The sequence below is a fragment of the Pseudorca crassidens genome, chromosome 2 (assembly GCF_039906515.1).
Source record: "Pseudorca crassidens isolate mPseCra1 chromosome 2, mPseCra1.hap1, whole genome shotgun sequence".
Lineage (NCBI taxonomy): Eukaryota > Metazoa > Chordata > Mammalia > Artiodactyla > Delphinidae > Pseudorca > Pseudorca crassidens.
The window spans coordinates 12,161,618-12,182,124 of NC_090297.1; the positions used below are offsets into that span (position 1 = coordinate 12,161,618).

Genomic DNA, 20,507 nt, shown 5'->3' on the forward strand with positions numbered 1-20,507 from the left:
TAGGGAACAGGTGACCTTTCACCGGAACCCTCAATCCTGAATGCCCAGGAGCATGGCCGTCTGGTTAAAGCCCCTTCCGGGGGCCTGGCCTACAGGAGATGCCCTGCAGCTGACCTGCCCAGGGGCTCACGGCTGCTTGGTTGGGGCAGGATGTTGTTGGTGCGTAACAGACTCTGACTCTGTTCCTTTCTCTTCCCGCCCAACTCCAGGGCCTCCCTCCTGAAGGCGAGCCCTCGCAGCCTCTGCAGCCTGCGCAGTCCGCACAGCCGGCCCAGTCCACGCAGACCTCCCAGCTCAGCCAGCCAGGCCAGCCACCAAGCAGCAAGATAACTCCAGTCTCCCAGGAGGCAAAGGGCACCCAGACAGGAGTAGAGCAGCCGCGCCTCCCAAATGTACCTGGAAACAGGCCGGCGGAGCCTCATGCCCAGGTCCACAGGGCACAGGCGGAAACAAGCCAGACCTCCTATCCCTCCCCCGTGTCTGTCTCGATGAAGCCTGACCTCCCGGCCCCTCTTCCTGCTCAGGCTGCCCCAAAGCAGCCATTGTTTGTCCCTGCACCCTCAGGCCCCAGCCCCCCTCCAGGACTGGCTCTGCCGCATACTGAAACCCAGCCCGCCCCCAAACAAGATTCCTCTCCTCATTTGACTTCCCAGAGACCTGTGGATATGGTCCAGCTTCTGAAGGTAAGCCTGGGCAGGGCCTCCCCTACCACCCTTCGAGCTTTGTGCTATTGTCAGTGTCCCGAGAGCCCCACTTGACTTAGATCAGCAAGCTGCTGCCTGGGGCCGTGGCCAGCACAGCTGTGTTCTCCAGCCGTGAGCTCACTTCTGTTTGTTTCCCTGTGAGCAGAAGTACCCCATCGTGTGGCAGGGCCTACTGGCCCTCAAGAACGACACAGCTGCTGTGCAGCTCCACTTCGTCTCTGGCAACAATGTCCTGGCCCATCGGTCCCTGCCGCTCTCTGAAGGAGGGCCCCCCCTGAGGATTGCCCAGAGGATGCGGCTGGAGGCCTCACAGCTGGAGGGGGTTGCCCGAAGGATGACGGTAAGACTCAGGGCCCAGGTGAGCAACTGCCCCGCCCACAGCAAGGGAAGGCACGGGTGGCCCCCCACTGCCTGTCTCCGTGGCTTGTCACGGGGTGCAATAATGGCTTTCTTGGAGGGGATGATGAAGGGCATGTCCTCTCTCCACTAGGGGTGTAAAGTGCCTCTAGATCCAGAGATGCTTTTTTTCATTCAGCAAATATATGGATGGCCCTCAGGGTCATCATAGAGGTGGGGATTGAGGAGCCGAATCATCTGGGTTGGACAGGCCTCTTCTTGGGCTGTTTTGTGAGGTGGCCCCCCGATCACTGACAGCTTCCTGTTCCCCAGGTGGAGACAGATTACTGTCTGCTGCTGGCTCTGCCCTGTGGCCGTGACCAAGAGGACGTTGTGAGCCAGACCGAGTCCCTCAAGGCTGCCTTCATCACGTATCTGCAGGCCAAGCAGGCAGCAGGCATCATCAACGTTCCCAACCCTGGCTCCAATCAGGTCAGCCCGGTGTCCTGCCTCGGCGCACACACGTGGGGCTGGTCTCGGCTGGTCAGGCCGTCTGACTGATCTGGTGGCATGGGCTGCCAGTGCCAGCCAGAGTAGTCAGGACAGCTTCCCAGAGGAGCTGGACAAAGGGGCATTCTGGATAGAGGAAACCAGTGGAGTGCATGGGCCTGATTACTGCTGCCCATCCTGGAGACAGTCAGTGGACGGCTGAGGCAGCAGAGGTTTTTCTTTAGCTTAAGGATAGAGAAGAAGTTCTCAGGGGTTAGTTTCATGTTAGTTCTCTGATACCTAGTTTTCTTCTGGTAGACAGTCTTGGAGACCTTAGCTGGTTGGGAAATTGACTCAGCCTGGCTCTCTGTTGGGCCTTTGGGCCCCCAGTTGGAAATGTTTTAGGGAAGAGTGGTAGTGGGGTGGGTGACGTGAAGACAGGAGGTCCCATTTTTCTCTCTTGTCCCTTTCTCCAGCCCGCCTACGTGCTGCAGATCTTCCCGCCCTGCGAATTCTCTGAGAGTCACCTGTCCCGTCTGGCCCCCGACCTCCTGGCCAGCATCTCCCACATTTCTCCCCACCTCATGATCGTCATTGCCTCTGTGTGAGCCACTGAATGGTCACCACTCGGCGTATCTTCCTGAGGCTCTGCAGCAAAAAATAAAACACAGGACAACCCAGCCAAGTGGAGGAAGAAGCTGCCGAGGGGGACAGACTCCACTGCCAGACGGCCAGCCTCGCTCTCCTACCCGCCCGCCCGCCCGCCCGGCTCAGTCAGACAGACCCCCGCCCTGGGCAGTGGTGCTGCTACTCGTATGTTTACATGACATTTAGCCCAAGGACAGACCACCAACCAATGGACTTGCAGACACCTTGAGGCTGGGTTTCTCTCTCCTCCTCTTGGAGAAAAGGAACAGGGCAGTGGAATTTTTTTGTTGTTTTTGTTTTTAAGAAACAAAACAGAACTGCCTTTGCACTAAATTAGTGACTTGGACTTTTGCACAGTGAAGACAGGCTGTGACACTCTGGATGTCTTGGTGTACGTGAACACACATGGCACACACATCGCAGACTCTCATGCAGGACTTCAAACTTCTGCTGAAACCTTGGGGTCAAGGAACATTTCATTGGGCTGTGTTGTCCCCACCCCTCCCTTCCCCTTGCTCATTTGGATGTCATCTCTCTTTAATTCTCCTGCTGCCACCATCTTTGATTCACCCAGGATGTACAGTTTACAATCAGAAAAGAGCAAACAGAAGGATTTTCTCTCTTGGTGGAATATGCAGAACTTGGGATGTGTGTATATATAAATATATAATATATATAAATATATATAATACTGACTTAAAAATCAAATTCCCCGACATACATTTTTTTTAATCTGTGCCAAAAATGTGTTTTCAGAAAAAATCTTATTTTCATACTCAGACTTTGTATTGTCACTCATTTGTATAAGTGCGCTTCGTTACAAAACGGGCCCTGCTCCCGCAACTTGGAAGTGTCACACACACAAAAAGAAAGACTGTACAAAAGACTGGCTTCCCTTCTTCCTGTGACCTTGACCTCTCCCCCGACTTCCTAACACTTATTAATTTATGAAAACTGTTTTTCTCAGCGCAGTTTTGTTTTGTGTGTCCATTGGATTACAAACTTTATTAAAAAATACAGAACATGTCAAGTGTGGATGTGATTGTCGCTTGGATGGGAGGGCCAGGGGTCCTTGGCTTATGGGAACAGCTAGCCTTCGTCCCACTTTTGCTTTCAACCCCCCACCACGTCTGTATGTGGAACCTGTTATTTCCTTTCTGCCACTGATCTTCCCAAGGATCATTTTATCTTGTACAAAAGAAGATTTTCATCACAGACTGAACTTGAACTGTTCTTCAGTGCTGTGGTGTTTATCTGACACTTCAAGGTCCCAATTGGCTCCTGCGTAATGTCGAAGGCACTTCAAATTTGATTGATTGATTGATTAAAGAATAAAGCCACCTCCCATTCAAACTCAGAAACATCTTAAGGAAGCCTTGGGGTCTTGCCTCTTGTCCCTTCCTCCTCCGGGTGTGGTGCAGGCTGGCCCTGCAGCAGCTGCCTCCCAGTTGGCACTGGTGGGCCAAGCTTCCCCAGCAGCTGGACCCACCACAAGCTGGGGAGTTGGGCGTGGGGGACGGGAACACAAGGACCACAGAGTTGCTGGTCTCACTTGCAGTATCCCTGGGGCTCCTCCAAACAGAGCTATGCTTTCGGTGGGAGATGGTACCATCTCTGAGTGAGGAATTACAGGTGCAGGGGACAAGCTGTATGGAAAAGCGGCAGAGACGGCATCTCATGTCTCCCTGCTGACAGGTAAGAATGAGCTGCTTCACAGTCCGCATTGCTGCTCCTGGTTTAAGCAGTGCTGCCATCTCCCACCTCCCCATCGCAGCTCCTGGCTGCTCATCCCTGTCCCTCCAGGCTCTCAGCCTTGTAGAGACGCCACTGATTCAGGGCAAGTAAACGTTCTCAAAAGATGACACTGGCTTGGCCCCGATCTTGCGGCCAGGGTTCTACCGTGAAGCGAGCGTGGAGCCTCTCCCTCTTCCCTAGGCCCAACAGAAGCAGGCCTGCTGCCTGTTGGGTCTGGTGCTCTGCCTACCTTGCTGTTCTGGCTGAATGGGCCCCCGAGCTGGGCTCTGTACGGGTGGCCTGGATCCTGGTAAGCAGTTGTGGCCAAGCCCTGTGGGCCCAGCTCCCAACACAAGGGCGCAGGGTCACAGCCGTGGCTCCACAGCGGAGGGAGGTGGAGAGGGGAGGTCCGATCCTCACGCCGGGCCGACGAGAAGCCTCCAAAGAGGAGGCCAGATGGGGCTCGTGGAGCCGCAGTTTCTCTGGCCTGAGTGTGCTGCCCACACCCCAACTCAGGCAAAGCAACCAGCTTGCTTCTAGACGGGTCCCGGGGCTCCAGTCCCATCCTGCAAAGGGACAGCCTGGCTTCCCCCACAAGCAGGTCTCTGCCGAATGGTCGCTGGGTGGAGCAACCCTTCCTCGGCATCAGCCCCAGCTGCCAGCTCCCCGCCCCAGCCCCACAGGGAGCTATAGGCAGCGTTAGAAAATAATCAGATTTATTCTCTCTAGGGAATGGGCTCACCCCTCTCAGTTCCAGGGTGCCGTCCAACCTTAAATAAACAGGAGGAGGGGGTGCCTGCTCACTCAGCAGATGGTGGACATTCAGGGGCTGTGGGAGGTGTCTCTGCCAGGGCCGGCTGCCCATCAGCCCCATCCCGAGGGCGGAAGACTAGCTCCCCAGCCTGCAGCACCTGCCCGGCCGGCCACGTGCTGCCTGGCCCGTACTGCTGGTAGAAGTCCGCATCCGTCTGGAACATGACCAGTGCCTGGGCCGTGTGGATCCGCACGTGCTGGGCCAGGCTGTTGGCATCCAGGAACTTATCTCCACAGGAGTCACAGGCGTAGAGGATGTGAGTGTTGGGATCTGTGGGAGTGGGGCTGCAGTTAGGACAGGAAGGGCCCCTGGGTCCAGCAGCTTTCCCCCAGGCAGGCCCTCTCACCTTCTTCCTGCACTTGCTTCACAGCTTTGCTGATCTCGGCTTTAAGTACTTCTGTCTCATCTGCGGTCACCGCCGCCCCCACTGGCACCACTGTGGGCGGCATCGGCAGAGCCTGAGACCAGACTCACCTGCCCCTTTGCTGCCACCCCAGAGGCAACCCCTGCTGTGACCACCCCCTGCTGCCCTGGGAGCTGAGTGACGGTCCGCACCTGTGAGCTGAGTGACGGCCGTTGCCGCCAGTGCCTCGGTGGCCAGCGTGACCATGTCATCGACGGTGACCACGCTGACCTCACCGCCCTCCTCTGGCTCCAGGATTTTGATGCCTGCCTTGCCCTGGTGCACAGTCTTCACATGGGAACGAAGGTTGTCCACCCGGTTGAAGCCGCGACCGCACTTGTCACACAGGTAAGGCTTCTCTCCTGGGGGGGGAGGCAAGGTTCTCTCCTGCCATTGGGGGGGGGTGCAGGGGGGGGTAGGACCTCAGTGGCCTCCAGCTTCCCCCGCAGCCCTGTCTCTTCCAGCAGGAAGCGCTCTGGGGCGGCCACCTGAGGCACAGGGAAGCTTCCAGTGGCCCCTGCACCTTCCAGAAGCTCTGAAAAAATGGGGCCCTCCTTGGAGTTAAACTGCTTTCAAGGCCGCCTTCAGCAAGTGCCGGCACCGAGGGCTGGGGTCCGGGGTGCCTCCCACCCCACCACGCGCCCCAGAGCCAGGGCTTGGGACAGAGAGGCGGGTGGCACGCACTCACCAGTGTGGATAATGATATGCTTGGACAGGTCCCCCACGTTCACGAAGGCCTTGCTGCACACGCTGCACTTGTGAGGACGGATGTTGTCATGGTGGCGGATGTGATTGGCCAGCTGGCTAGACTGGACAAATCTGCAGGGCCAGAAGGAAAGGCTTACACAGAACCGCCCAGGCCTGGGCCGGGGGTGCTGGGCTGGGGCCTCCCACCTCAGGGTCTAGATCCGAGAGGACGCCGGGACCTGCGCCGGAGCAGTCTGCCCGGCTACCGACCGAGCCCTGGGCTTATTCTCTGACCCCCTCCACCCAGCCGAGTGCCAGGACCCCACAGGACGCCGGCCGGGGGCCGGAAGGGCAGGACCTCTTTCCGCAACGCTCGCAGACGTAAGGCTTCTCCCCGGTGTGCTGGCGCACGTGGGCGATGAGGGAGCTGGCCTGGGTGAAGGCTTTGCCGCACATCACGCACTGGCATGGCTTCTCACCTGGGGACGGAGGCAGGGGACGGGAAGGTGTCGGCGCCTGCTCTCCTCCCTTGTGCCCGCACCCGGGCGCCGCCGGGCCGCTCACCCACCCGTGTGGATGCGGACGTGCCGCTGCAGGGCGCCGGGGTCAGCGAACTGCCGCTGGCAGTGGACGCACACGTAGGGCTTCTCACCACTGTGAATCCGAAGGTGCCGCTTCAGGTTCCCTGTGGCGAGACCGAGGGTGGGCCTGGCACTGGCGCCCGGGGCCGGGGGCGGGGCCGGGGGCGGGGCCAGCCGGGCCCTACCTGAGGTGGTGAACTGCTTCCCACACTCCCGGCACTTGAGGGGCCCGTCGGCGATGTGGATCTTCAGGTGGGCCTTCAGGTTCCCCACCTGCGCCCAGGCAGGGGGTCAGACGGCAGGGAACCACCGATTCTCGGTCCTCCCGGGGGCCTGTGCGGGGCTCCCCCTTTCCTCAAGGCCGGGGGAAATGGGAACACCACCCCCCTCAGTTCTTCCTGGCCCGCGCCCGCCCCCCAGGCCTGCCTTCCCAGTTTGCTCGGCAGAGCAGTCAAGAGCTCCACCCGGCAGGATCATTTTCTGCTCAGCCACCACCACCTACTTCCCCGCTAGGCACCCCGGGCCCCCGAGACGGAAGCCGCCGGAGCACAGGGGCCCGGGGCCGGCTCCCCCCACCTGGTTGAACTTCTTGTCGCAGTGAGGGCACTTGTGCTCCTTGTCGGTGTCGTGCGTCTCCAGGTGGCGCATCTTGGACGTGGGGTCGGAGAAAGAGCGGCCGCAGTAGTCGCACTGGTAAGGCTTCTCGCCGCTGTGCACCAGCTGGTGCCGCTTGAGGTTGCCCGACGTGGTGAAGAGCTTGCCACAGTCCTCGCAGCGGTAGCGCGCCTCGCCCGAGTGCCGCTTCTTGTGCAGGTTCAGCAGGCTGATGAGCCGGTAGCTCTTGCCGCACTCCTCGCAGCCGTATGGCTTCAGCGGGCTGGCGGCAGAACACGGGGACAGGAGGCTCGCAGGGCTCGCGGGGCCGGGGCGGGTGGGCGGGCATGGGGGGCGGCCGCTGGGCCTACCTGTGGGTCTTCTCGTGGGCCTTGCAGGCGGCCGGGTCGGAGAAGGCCTTGCTACACTCCCGGCACGAGAAGGGCTTCTCGCCCGTGTGGATGCGGATGTGCCGCTTGAAGTTGCCCGTGTGCGTGAACTCCTTCCCACAGTCCTGCGGGCACAGGGGGCGGGGTGTCAGGGGCGACGCCGGGCGGGGGGCCGGGGTGGGGCCGCCACTGCCCAAGGCGCACCTCGCACTTGTGGATGACGGAGCCGTACGCCTTGGACTCCGTGCGGTCGCCGTAGGTGCCCGAGCGCAGGCCCCGCGCCTCCGCGCCGAGCTCCTGGCCCGAGTCCGTGCTGGCCGACTCCTCGCTCTCCTCTGGGGCCTCGCCCTTTTCCAGCGGCGGCCCCTCCTCCTTGACCACCGCGGGCACGGCGCCCTCCTCCTCTCGTTCTTCTCCCTTCCTGGCTGGCTCCACCTCCATTTCTGCCACAAGAGGGGCAGACGCTGAGGAAGCCGACCTGGCAACTGGCCAAGTGAGGCCTGGGCACGGCTCATCTCTGCACACACCCTCTCTCTGCGTGGGCGCCTCGCAGGGGCAGGGCAATGTCTGGGACCCGCTGATAAATGGTCCCCAGCACCGCCAGGGCAAGCCCAGGGGAGACCAATGACCGGGACAGTTGCTGCTTGGAGGACGCAGATGGGCCTCAGTCCACCGGGGGCCCCATATTTGGCGACACAGGTGGGAAGGGTACCGTCAGCCAACAAGCACCGGGGGCGGGGGCTGGGGTGGGTGCCATGGGCGGCCAGGTTCCGCCACGGTGCTCAGCCCAGGGAAAAACAGCAGGGCCAGTACTGCGACAAGGACACTTCTGTGCTAAAGGGAAGCATGGCCAGGGTGTACAACCAAGAAACTGATGTCAAAATTCAAGAATGAGGAAAGATGTCGGCCCAAAAGCTGATGTGAAAGACTGACTCACAGTGAGATCAGCTAAGGGAGGAAGAGAGCTGGCGGAAGTGTGTGAGACGTGTGAGTGGGGACGCTTGCGTGAGGGAGGGCGCCCCAGCTGGCAGAGGGTACCTTGCTCTGAGCTCTCCGACAAGGCAGCCTCGGCCTCAGCAGCAGCCATGCCACTCGTGGGGTCCGGCTTGAGCTCCACAGGCTCCCGGGGGGCATCGGCCTTCTCCGTCTGCTCTGCACCTGGGGTAGGGGTGTGGGGGCATCCGGGGCTGGACTGGCACCCTCTGTCCAGGGGCTGGTCGGCTCTCCTGGACCAGACCCCTGGAAGCGGCTATGGCCCCAGGGGTGGGGGGAGCACATCCAAGCTCGGGATGCTTGAGCCTCTGCTCTGGCTTCAACAGATGCCCCAGAAAAAATAACCGGTGGTTTTGGGTAACCTGAGCTCAAGGGATGCAGTTGCCTGTGCCTCCCTCCCCCAGGAGCCTCCTGAGAAAGCTGCTCACTGCGCTGGAGCCCACGCTGCTGGCAGGTGATGGACAGTCAGCCAGGTTCTCAGCATCACAACTCACCGCTGGCCGCGCTCTCGGCCTGGCCGCCTCGCTCCTCTTTGGGCTCCCTGCCCAGGCCCGCGGGTGGACTGCTTCTGGCCAGGTCCAGCTCGCTCAGTGTAGTGGCAGCCGTCTTCTCTTCTTTGGCCCTCTTGTCCCCCACTGGAGGTGGAACAGGACAGACCTGCCATTTCCCATCAAGTGTCCACCACTTGGCGGGGTGAGGTGGCCCAGAGCTGGCAGCTCTTCCAAACCTCCCTGGGGATACGTCTAAGGAGCGGCTTGTTGGCTTGCTCATTCAACAGATTATTCACAGGCACCGACATCACACCAGGCTGCCGCCGGGCCTGGGGTACAACAGTCACGGTTGCTGCTCCCACGGGGCTTGCAGACTGGTCGGGGAGACAGTCGTCACACGTGAAATGACTCTGAGCAGAGATGGGTGCTTACAAGGAGAGGAGCGTGGTTCTCTGAAAGTGTGCCACAAGGCACGTGGCCCACACTGGGCCGCAAGGGGCCTTCCTGAGGCACTAAGGGGAGCAGGAGTAAGCGTGTGGGAGAGGAGACCTGCCGGAAGAGGGAAGTCCTGTGCAAAGGCCTTGAGCCAGGCATGGCTGCCGGTGCCCTCAGTCAGGGAGGGCAGACGGGGCCCCTCTGAGAGGCATTCTCAGACTTCACTGCAGCTGCTCCTCACGAGCTCCCCACAACACAGGCGAGGCCAAAGAGGTGACACAGAGAGGCGGGGGCAGAGCTCCCATCAGAAGCCACCTGCTCAGGAACAGCCTGCCAAGAATCTTACCTTCCAAGGCCGAGGACTCCATACTCTCCCCAGGGCTGGCAGCCGGCTCAGCCAGTGACTTGAGGGCATGGCAGGCCGTGATGATGTCCTGCATCTGCAGGAAGCTGGCCACAGCCAGCACATCGTCCACGTTCTCAGAGCTCAGGCTCAGCTTGGCCGTGTACATAAACTCCAGCACCTGCCCCAGGCCTGCCAAGGACACAGACAGCCATCACGGACCCACCTCGAGGCCTGGCCCCAGCAGCCTGTCCAGCTGCCCCACTCCGTGGCAGGATCCAGGGATTTGTGAAAAGCAGCGGGGCAGTGGCAGCCCACTGTCTCCCCATCTCCCGTGCCAGTGGAGAGGCGGGCAACCTGGAGATTCTCAACCCAGACAACAGCCTCCAAAAAGCAGCACACCCATAGAGGGCGGAGGGTGTGAGTGCCCACCCTGAACACTCTCTGCCCATCCACTGCACTTCACCACCAGAGGACAGAGCCTCTCACCACTGGCTTTCATCAGGGCTCTGCCACAAACTCTCTACCTGACCTCCAGGCCAGTCACCTGACCTCTCTGGGCCTCAGTTTCCGCATGTGTAAAATGGGGGAACGACAGCTTGCCCGAACTTCTGGCGGCATGGCACGTCATTCTGGGTTGGGAACCTGAACCTAGGACAGTTAGTTCCTTCCTCAATCCCAGGACCTTCCTGACACCCCTCCCCATCCTAACCCTTGCCGTTCCCATCAAGGTGAGCACTGGGGTAGGGGGTTGAGGACTGACTCAGCAATGGAAAGGGACCAAGGCTCAGAGCCCTCCCGCTCTCTGTCCCTCCTGACGAGCTTGTCCTGTGTTCACTCCGGAGCTTATCATGAGCCCTTCCTGCCAGCTCTCCCCTTACCACCCCACTCCCAGTCAAAAGAGGCCCCACAAATGTGGTAGGAACTTGGTACCCACGCACTCATGGCCGAGTCTTGTGTGGGAGGTCTGGCGCACCCCACAGCTGGAAGGTGCTGCTCAAAGGAGGGCCTCACGTGGCACGGGGCCCGCCACAAGCTCGGCCCTGGACCCAGTGGGGTACCTGCCGCGTTACTGATGTCCAGGTGCACCACATCCTTCTGGTCCACGAAGAGCATCTTGAAGTACTCGCTGCAGGCCGCCAGCACTGCTTTATGAGCCTTAAAGTCAACACCATCCACCACAAAAGTGCAGTCACACAAAAGCCCCAGTTGCCGCTGCTGGTTCAGCTGCTCCAAGACATGCTGGCTGTGCTGGGGAAAATCCATGGCTGGGGAAAGCCACAGAGCCCTCGAGTTAGCACGAGGGAGGACACCAACCAGCCCCAACAGCAATCCCAGCACTCCCAGGTGAGAAGCAGGGGGATGGGTGGGAGGGTGAAACCAAATCCACACAGGGCAGGTGCCTCTGCAGGCCCAGACCGACGGGGGGTGGCTTCTAGATTCCTGTGCTAACTGGTCAGGAAAGTTCCAAAACGCAAGAAGCATGGAGGGACCAACACAAAATAGCCACCTTTGTGCCTTGCCAGGTAATGACATTAAAAAATCAAAAACCAAGCACACACAAAACGCTGATTACTGTCAGCATTTCAAAAAAAGAAAAAGACACGGTCGCTTAACTTTTTTATTACAAAAAGAATGCATGACATAATCTTAGACTAAAAGACAGATCTTTCTCGACTGGATAGATCTGGCTTCATGAAAACCTTTCTATTTTGTTCTTATTTTTCTCAGTTCGTCACGTACAGGTGAAATATGCGCTTGGGAAGGCAGACGTTTCATCATCCAGCATTTCAGGAATCAGCCCCTCTCCCGCTGCATCCACAGGGGTCTGTGCAGGTTCCCTTGTCCTCGGCAAAGCCTGGCCCTCGGGGGTGAGGATCCATCTCTCTCCCCCACTTCCCCAACCTCTGATTCATGGGCTCAGGGAACTACACGAGAGCTGGTGAGCCTTCTGCGTCCAGAAACCTCTCTAGGCTGTCCCTCGAGAAAGAATGAACTCTGACCCTGAGGCCTGGAGTTGCTGGCCTGGCTGCAGTTTCTCTGTCAAAGGCCTCACTTGCTGCCTGGAAATTTCACAACTGTCTCAAGTAAAAATGCTCACAAAAACTCCATGGCCTGGTGCCGAATCATCCTGAACTGCCCAAGCCAGGCCTAAGTTAAGTATCTAAAACGGCTCTCCCCTCCCCCTCAACACCACACCAGAGCCAGTCTCAGGATCGGCATTTTCTAGGGAAAAGCAGCAGACTCTCCTTTCAAGAAAGAACCAATTTCTAAGTAAACGTCAGTGCCCACTCCTGGAACCACATTACATAGATCCAACCAGGCTGGGCTGTCACGCCTTGGCCTGGAATCTGATAAGTGGCAGTGGTTTCTCTTCCAGTTCTTCTAGAACTTTTCCTCTGAGGCCTGGGTCTGCTCAGAGCTGCCCCAGGTGGTTTCTGGGCAGGTGAGCATGACCCTGGGAGGCTCTCGGCCTCCAGGTTTCAACAGCCACTCACTGGCTCCGGCTGTTCCCCTGTTACATCAGCCTCTCGGGGCTGAGTCACCACGCTGCAGCTCTGGAGCTGCAGTGACCATGTATGGCTGTCTGGCTGTGATGAGACATAACGAAAGCCACGCCCCCGCCCACGTAGCTTAGCCAGCACAGATCGGCTTTGAAGGATGCAAAGCCCACCCACCCATGGTGTCTGGAAACTTTTCACAAGTGGAAGGGTGTATTTGCTGAACTGGGAGAAGTCACCGAGTAGGTGGGTAGGGCTCCATCAAGTAAGAGGGGACAGGCAGTGGCAACAGGCCGTGTGCTATGGGGTGCCAGCCCCTGAGTCATGAGTTCAGAGTTGCTGCTGCTGGAGACTTGAAAATACCCTTTGTCTCCCTCCAACGTCCCCAGGACGGTCCTTTGGTCCCAGCCTCCACACACAAGCTCCCAGCCAGAGGCACAGTTTCTTGGACCGCTCAGATCATAAGTGGCTGAGGCGCAAGCTCTCGTATAAGCAGAGGAGAGCCGGAAGCCAGCCCTGGAGTCAAGAGGTCAGGCGCAAGGCAGCTGGGCCCGCTGCGTCTGCTGAACCACCTGCTCGGTTACAAACCAGCCGGCACAGCACGGAGCTGCCGGAGCAAAGGCTGCTACTGACCAGGACACCCCATGAAGGCATCCTCCTCTAGGTCTTCAGTTCCTAGAAAAAGCAAGTTCTCATTCGTGACCTCGAGGGATACAAGGGAGAAGTTCGGCTGTTCTGTTCCTGAGCAGGTCAAAGCTAAAACAGAGAAGTTTTGGAGGACATGGAAAAGAGCCAGTGTACAGCCTGTAGGGTTAAACAGGCAGGCTGGGCACTTAGGCCTAGGACCTAAAGGGGGTACACACAGGCAAGGTGTAAATGGAACCAAAGGCAGGGGGCAAGGAGAGGCCTGGGCCAAACCGACCTGAGCTGTCTTCTCTCTGCTGTGGAAAAAGCCACGTGAGCAGACAAACGTGTGCACGTGTGCATGGGCAGCCCCTGAGCTCCCATCACCAGTTCACCCTCTTTGTCCTCAGGTGAAATACCCTCCAAGTGCAGAAAGGGAGGGGCCACCAGGGCCCACAGGTGCCTTCTCAATCAGCTGCAGAATAATCCCCTTCAGAACTTCCCAATCAGATCCAAACTCTTCCCTCCTGGCAATGGACCTGGCTCCCTCACCTTCACCAGGAGCCAACCCAGGAACTGAACTGGGAGGAAGAACCTCCCAGGCTCAGGAACAACTGGGGAGCACTGGCTGAGCACCCATGCCCTGTGCACCCCCCCCCACCCCCCGCCACCGCCAGGTACAGAGTTGTTCCCAGGCCCCTGGGCTGGAGCCTGCCGAGAACAGAACCCTCCAGCCAGAAAGTGATCTGACTTGCTGGGAAGACAAACATGAGAAAAGACTCCTGGCCAACAGGGTGGAAGGGACCTACCAGCTCCAAGGTCAGGTGGTTACTGGCCTTGCCTGGGACCAAGGCTGAGAGGAGCCCTGGGGGGGGAGGGGGGACGACACATCAGGACGGGGCGCACTCACTTCCAGAGGCCTTGGGAGAAGGCTGGTACAGGTCCCTGTGAGAGGGTGGGCGGTGGCCCAGCACCCCAGCCCCTCCCCGCCCCACACACGGGGGAGCAGCTGCGCGCCACGAGTAATGTTTTCCACCCAAAGTTAACTGCAGTGTTCTGATGCGAGATGCCCGCCCAGAAGTGGGCTCCTCCCCAAATGTGGGTGTCGGGAGAACACCAGAGGCTTCTGGAATCCCTCTGAGGCCTCCAGAGCTGTTCCAACGAGAGAGACAGGCCTCAAAGAGCATCTGTTCTGACAAAACCAAAGACAGAAATGGACGAGAGAGAAAACACATGGGGATAAAAGGGAAGGAGGAAGCAGGGAAGGATGGGGCAAGTAGGGAGAGGAACTAGAAGGAAGGAAGAAGGGAAAAAAAGGCCATCCCCACAAACAGATAAACAGCGCTAAAACATGCACTCACAAGCCCCATCTTGTGACCGGCCCCCCAGGGGGTGTGAGGGCCCTTGGGGGGCTTGCCGAGTGCTAAATGGTGTCACTTGTCAGCAGCACCGTGGATTTTATAATCGCACAGCCCCCCGGGGCAGTGGAGCTCAGAGCCCCCAGGCTGTCGTCCGGTGCTCACCCACTCACCTCCCCCAGCTGCCTGCCTGCTACAAAGCTCCAACAGCCCCTCTCTTCTCCCCAAGACGGTGCGGTGAGCCGGTGAGGGGTCAGCCGGCTCGGTCCTCCCCTCAGAGGGGCTGAGCTAGAAGCAGGCCGTGCCCCACCTCCAAACCGAGGTGAACTGTTGTTCTAGAATGAGCATGCAGTCCTCTGACTGTCTCCTCTTTTACACTCTACAGTGAAAGGAACCCACCAGGATCTGGCCAAGCTTAGAGGGGACCAGGAAAAGAGGTGAGCGCGTGGGGCAGGATGCACCTGCCTGGGCCACACAGAGGGACACGCGGGCCCCAGGGGCGGGCGGCGATGTGGGAGCCGCGTCCCGAGTGCACGCAAGGAGGGAGCGTTGTCTGAGGAGACCTGAATACAGTAACAAGATCAGCAGCCAGCCCGCTGCTCATGACCCGTGGCGGGGATCAAGTGCGGTTCTGCCGGCCCGCCCGCGGTGTGCGGTGCCCTCCGCTAAGCACGAGAGTGGGGTCCCCTCCTCCTCGTTTCATCTTGCTTCAAGGGTGCTACGTGTGGGCCTTAGTTAAAGCTCCTTCTAAGAAAGACCCCCAAAACATAGCACAACAGAAAACTCACACAGAACTAGACCGCAGAGCCCATCGAGCCCAAAGCCCTCGTGTTTCCGACCAACTCCGGCCTGCGAGCGGGCACCTTCCATGACACTGCCGTCTGCTCGGTCCATATCCCTGACTGACGGGGCAGACCTCGGTGTCAGAGGTGGGATGCTCCCCTGAGGACAAGCAGCCTAGCTGGACACAAGCCCTGGCCAGCCTCACAAGGAATTCATTTGGGAACGAAAACATGAGGGACCTGGGGAAGCCCTGCAGTGCGGATGCAAAGAGGCGACCCGGACATGGATGTGCGGGCACCGTGGGCTCAGTCTCTGAGGATGGCCGCCAACAATCCCTTCCATCCGACCACACCTGCCGTGAGACTCCAGCTGAACCCGGGCGGCCCTGGGATGACTCTGACCAGCAGGATGCAGTGACTCTGTGCCAGTTCCAGGCCTGGCCCTTAAGAGGTCTGGAAGATTCTGCTTTGCTTTCTTGGAACCCGGCCACTCCACTGCAGTGATGGCCGGGCGCTCCTGTTGCGGGGGAGAGGACACATGGAGGGGCCCTGGAGGAGACACCAATGTGCACGGGCCCCCTGAAGAAGAGCCGAGATGCCCCAGCTGACAGCACCAGGGCTCCAGCCCAGCCACTGGCTGAATGCTGGCACGCGAGTGACCTCAACACCTTGTAGAACAAAAACAACTGCCCAGTCGACCTACAAAATGGGGAGAAATAATAAACTGCTGATGGTTAAAGACACTAAGTTTCGAGGTGGTTTGCTTACAGCAAGAGATAACTGATACAGATGGTAAAACTGTAAAGCAAAGGGGATGACTGACAAACCATTTGAGGGCAACAGTTCCCTCTGGACGGGAGGGTCCTCTGAGACACTGGGGGCGCTCTGTTTCTTCATTTGGATACACTAGGTTTATTAGTTAAATATGTGCATTTCATATACTTTTATACGGGAACATTTTTCAAAATTTAACAAAATTTGTAATAAGAAAAAAGTGAGGTAAAAGTGCCACACTCAATCCGTGCAGAGATGGGCTGTTTCCAACCATGTTCCCAGACGCTCTGGCCAGGGCTGCCCTGAGGAGGGGAAAGAGCCGCAAAGGCGGACGGGAGTGACGGGGGGTGGAGCGCCGGAGAAAACACAATCCATCTCATTTGTCTTTCGGATCCAAAACATCCGCACACAGACTGCTGCCGTGAGAAAAGTTTCTCCCTGGGTCGTGAAATCCACTCTGCTCAATTCAACAAAACCTGAATCCCAGATCCCCACAGCAACAACAAAATGGCATTTATGGAGGGTCTTCAACACGCCAAGCAGCACGGCACCACGTGTGGCACAGTCCAATCACCTAAAAACTAAGAGCATGGCTACACCAGGCCCCAAGCTCCGCCCTGCTGCCTCCAACAGTTAGGACTTGAGAGGCAGCTCGGCACCAGGAAGGCAGCAGAGCCTCTGGGGCCAAAGCCAAGTAGGCTCACCTCCAGGTCCTGCCTCCTACCACACCCGCAGGTGACCTACAGCAAAGCTCTCCTCTGGCATAGTGGAGCCAGGGGGACTACCTCCCACATTCTTTACAGGATTAAGCTAGGTAACGTTAGCAAAGCCTGCCCAGTGCCTGGCATGTGGTAAGCACTCAGCAAACGACTGTTACCAGGAAGCAGAGATGCTGACTCTACGTATTTTTTTAGGCCAAAGACCACATCAGACGGTTTCTACATATCCTTTTACGCTGGGCACCTCGGGTGTACTCAAAAACTGCTTGGTGGGCTTGCCCGGTGGCGCAGCGGTTGAGAGTCCGCCTGCCGATGCAGGGGACACGGGTTTGTGCCCCGGTCCGGGAGGATCCCACATGCCGTGGAGCGGCTGGGCCCGTGAGCCATGGCCGCTGAGCCTGCGCGTCCGGAGCCTGTGCTCCGCAACGGGAGAGGCCACAACAGTGAGAGGCCCGCGTACCGCAAAAAAAAACCAAACCAAAACAAAAAAACACCCTACTTGGTGACTTGAACCTTGTTTAGATGTTGTAATCACAACCCATTATTCCTTCTGAATGCAGTCTGGAAAAATCCCGGAGCCCAATTAACATGAAGAGACGGGGGGCACTGGGCAAGAACCACTCAGAGCAATTTTCTCTGTCAGGCAAGCACTTTATATTGAACAACTATTCCATAAACCCCAAGGGTGCTCCTGGCTGAAGGCTGGAGCGCCTGCCCAGAGCTCTAAGTGGGTCCACAGAGCAACGCTCCATCTCAGAGTCAAATGGGCGCCTGTCAAACATGAAATATCGCCCAGGTTATTAGCAAGCACTGAACTGCCTGCATTTCCAAACTGCTGCACAGAGGGAAGCCATTAGCCAGGAAACAACTGGCCTACCACAGGAGATGCCCCCCAATCTCGATGAACAACAGTCCCCAGCTCCCAGAACATGCTGTGCCAGTTGCAGGCCTGGACAGGAGACAGCCATCCAAGGGCCTCGAGGCACCTGAGAGCGATGACAGGGATCAGCGTTCCTGACTTTCCAGAAATACTGGTGGCTCGTGTACACAACCTGGCGTACACGAGCTCAGGCCAAGGGAACAGAAGTTCCCAGCAGGCCAGCCCTGCAAACATGAAAGCTACCTGCTCGACTCCACCAAGCCACCTGCTGTGACAACCCGTCCCTTTTCAGCGCAACGTGGCAGAGAAGCAAATATCAACAAAACCAACCGTACTGGAACTTTCCTCCTTGCCCAGGAAACACAGCTCTTATATTAAGCTTGTGTTTCTCCAACTTTTAGAAGTCCATTTCCACTTTGTAAAAACACACAAACCTGACTCAGCCCTTCCCAACAGCCCCAAACGTTTCATCTTCTCCTGAATAGTGGCCCCGCCCTGAAAAAGCACTGCTTCCTTCTACAGAATGCTCCCTGCCAAGATTCAGTACCGTTTGCTTTGAAGTTTGTGTTATAAAAAACACTGACTTTTTTCTAAATCTAAAAATAATGTCTGAATATAAAATTAAACCGTGCTATTGACTTTGCTTTTCAAACTATACAACTTGTACTATCTCTAAATTTAACCACACTTCTGAAGAGGGAGTGGACATCCCTTTCCCTGACCCCCGATGGACCCTACTGCTCTAGGAACGTGGCTGAGCGGGAAGGCTGGCTGGCCCTGAAGAAAGTGTGTCCTGTACCCCAGCACCTGTGCCAGTTTAGAACCCATCACGCTAGTACTTGCTCTGGGGACTCCTGCAGCTTGACACGGGATAAATCAAGGGCCTTGCTACCAAAAAGACAAAATCAGAACGTGTGGGACTGGCATGGGGTCTGATCATTCTCCCAACGTCTCCCCTGCTCCCCTCTGCCCAGTACTCCCTGAGTGGTGGTGGCACATGGACACAGCCTGAAATTATACTGGTAGGTGGACTCCCCTACCAAGTTTAATAAACTCATTGCTGGGTAGGCCGACTTCTTGTTTCCTCCTTACAGCTGTTTATAGCACCTACCCTAGGACTTTGCCCTCAAATCAAGTTGGGGTACAGGCCTGGTATAGAACCAATTCCTGGCCTTGTTGAATAGGACCAACTCAAGGTCAAAATATTCTGAAATGATCATTGTACTTTTGGTGCTTGTTAACTGAAAAAATATAGACAAAAACCACTATGAAAAATGAATTTCCCATCTATTAATCACAACAGCACTAACATGTATTTGAGAAGCAGTTCTATGTAAGTGAAGGATAAATCTCCCCTAATATACAGAAGGTCTGTGGTGTGATACAGCCGCACAACTACTCATACATACTGCATTCCCCCAGGGGTCCTCAGTCCATAAATTAAGAAACAGATATAAACAAAGGTCAAAGAATTTCTCAAGCATTTAATGAGTGCCTACTCTGTGCTCACCTTAGGGGCAGTATTCTCACTTTGAGCCTGGTGGGGAAGACAGGTAATAAATCAATATAATACATAATGTCACATACTAAGTGCTGTGAAGAGAACCAAAGCAAGCCAAGGCAGGGGCTATTAACTACCTAAGAGAAGGTCAAGGAGGACCTCTCTCGAGGAGGTGACATTTAAGCAAAGACCAGAATAAGAGTGAGCCATGCTACCATAAGCCCAGGGACCGTTACAGTAGGTACAAGGTAGAGCAAATGCAAAGGTCCTGAGACGGGTGTGGCCTTGGCAAAAGAGGCTGGCGTGCCTGAAAAGGAGGAAGCGAGTGGGAGGACGAGAAGCGCTGAGGTTGGCAGCAGGAGAGGCTGCGATCACTCAGGGTTTTAGAGGCCAGTTAGGCTTTGGAGTTCTAAGTATGCTGGGGCGCCCTAGGAGGGTTGAGAGCAGAAGAGTGACTGCAAGGGGGCAAGCGTGGACACAGGAACACCAGGGAAGAAGCAAGAGAGGGAGGTGGCCTCCACGTAGGTGGAGGTGGAAAGAAGCAGTCAGATTAGGGATATGTTTTGGTGGAGCCAACATAATGGCTGATCAAGTAGCTGTGGGTTGTGAGAAAAGAAAGGAGGCAAGGATGACACCAAAATTTTTAGCCTGAGAAACCTGGCCAAGGTTTTAGCCTGGCCAAGTGGCAGTGCCACTGACTGGGGTGAGGAATGATTGTGGGAGCAAAGGTTTAGTGGGAGGAAAGCAAGAGTTCTGTTTTGGCCAACTACGGTTGAGATGTCAACAGCAGAGATGGTTGAACAGATCTCTTCACTTCATTCTAGTCTTTGCCACAAGATGGAATGGGACCACCCTGGGAGAGATTATTGTATAAAGAAGAGACAAGACGTATGGACTCAGACTCAAAGCACATGCATTTGAATCCTGGCTCCAATATTACCAAGGGGGGCTCGAGCAAGCTTCCCTGAGTTCTAGATTGCTCACCCGTTAAATTGGAGAACCACCATATACACAATGGCTGTGAGGATTAAAGAAGATAAATAACAAGGAGTATTGCACAAATCTTGGCAAAAGTAGAATCAGATACTTTTTCTCTAACAAAGTCTGTGACTGATACACAGTGAAACAAACAAGGAAAAATTAATTAAAACAAATTAATTAAAACAAAACAAACCAGGTTATCCCAGTGAAGTCCCTTTACCAGTGAATCGCAGAGCTGCTTTTGGAAAAGGCAGCTGGTCAAGGCCTCGGGAAGGCAATTGGAGACCAAAGTAGCCACACTCTAGTCCAACGTGACAAAAAAGCACATGGACTTTGTTCCTACCTGGCTTCAAACTTCTGCTGTCAGGTCTTTGTGATTGTGTGACTTAGGGCAGAAAGCCTGGGAAGAATCACCCACTCAAGTTAAATATAGATGGATTCGGGGTCCAATCTTTGCATGTGGTGGGCTGAGGGGACAGGGTAGTGGACAGTACTTTAAAGTCAACTGCAGAGCACTACCTAGTGCGGGTGCCCTGCTGGGAGCTGGCGGCTCCAAGGGGAGTAAGGCCAAGGCTGTCTGGGCACCCACTCTCGAGGACCTTCCCCCGGAGAGAAAGACCCAGACTGTTACCCACTGATGAGAGCTGAAAGGTGCCGCTAAGTGCCAACCTGGAAGGAAGTGGTGCTTAGTACATCTAAAAACACACGAACAAAGTCAGGAAGGGTGTCCAGGTAAAGATCAGCAC

At 56.8% G+C, this 20,507-nt stretch overlaps 2 protein-coding genes across 10 annotated transcripts in view; one reads left to right on the forward strand and one right to left on the reverse strand.

Annotated features, from left to right (window-relative positions):
* Window positions 1-3,495, forward strand: part of SPEN (spen family transcriptional repressor) — a 94,778-nt gene extending 91,283 nt beyond the window's left edge. For all 5 annotated transcript variants that reach the window (XM_067721418.1, XM_067721416.1, XM_067721415.1 and 2 more), the window contains 4 exons: window positions 210-683; window positions 850-1,044; window positions 1,374-1,532; window positions 2,006-3,495. In XM_067721418.1, the coding sequence (XP_067577519.1) occupies window positions 210-683; window positions 850-1,044; window positions 1,374-1,532; window positions 2,006-2,137 (960 nt within the window). In that variant the 3' untranslated portion in view covers window positions 2,138-3,495. The remainder of the gene's footprint in view (window positions 1-209; window positions 684-849; window positions 1,045-1,373; window positions 1,533-2,005) is intronic.
* Window positions 3,496-4,610: 1,115 nt separating this feature from the next.
* ZBTB17 (zinc finger and BTB domain containing 17) overlaps window positions 4,611-20,507 on the reverse strand; it is a 30,439-nt gene continuing 14,542 nt past the window's right edge. The window contains exons 3-16 of one of the 5 annotated variants that reach the window (XM_067721421.1): window positions 10,703-10,909; window positions 9,645-9,833; window positions 8,867-9,007; window positions 8,418-8,537; window positions 7,584-7,822; window positions 7,362-7,504; window positions 6,973-7,273; window positions 6,582-6,669; window positions 6,384-6,500; window positions 6,174-6,294; window positions 5,817-5,947; window positions 5,281-5,490; window positions 5,072-5,161; window positions 4,611-4,995 (exon numbers count right to left, since the gene is read on the reverse strand). In XM_067721421.1, coding sequence (XP_067577522.1) covers window positions 4,712-4,995; window positions 5,072-5,161; window positions 5,281-5,490; window positions 5,817-5,947; window positions 6,174-6,294; window positions 6,384-6,500; window positions 6,582-6,669; window positions 6,973-7,273; window positions 7,362-7,504; window positions 7,584-7,822; window positions 8,418-8,537; window positions 8,867-9,007; window positions 9,645-9,833; window positions 10,703-10,907 — 2,379 coding nt within the window. In that variant the 5' untranslated portion in view covers window positions 10,908-10,909 and the 3' untranslated portion in view covers window positions 4,611-4,711. Of the gene's footprint in view, window positions 4,996-5,071; window positions 5,162-5,280; window positions 5,491-5,816; window positions 5,948-6,173; window positions 6,295-6,383; window positions 6,501-6,581; window positions 6,670-6,972; window positions 7,274-7,361; window positions 7,505-7,583; window positions 7,823-8,417; window positions 8,538-8,866; window positions 9,238-9,644; window positions 9,834-10,702; window positions 10,910-20,507 lie in introns of those variants that run through there. The other 4 variants (XM_067721440.1, XM_067721424.1, XM_067721433.1 and 1 more) reach the window with 4 other exon arrangements.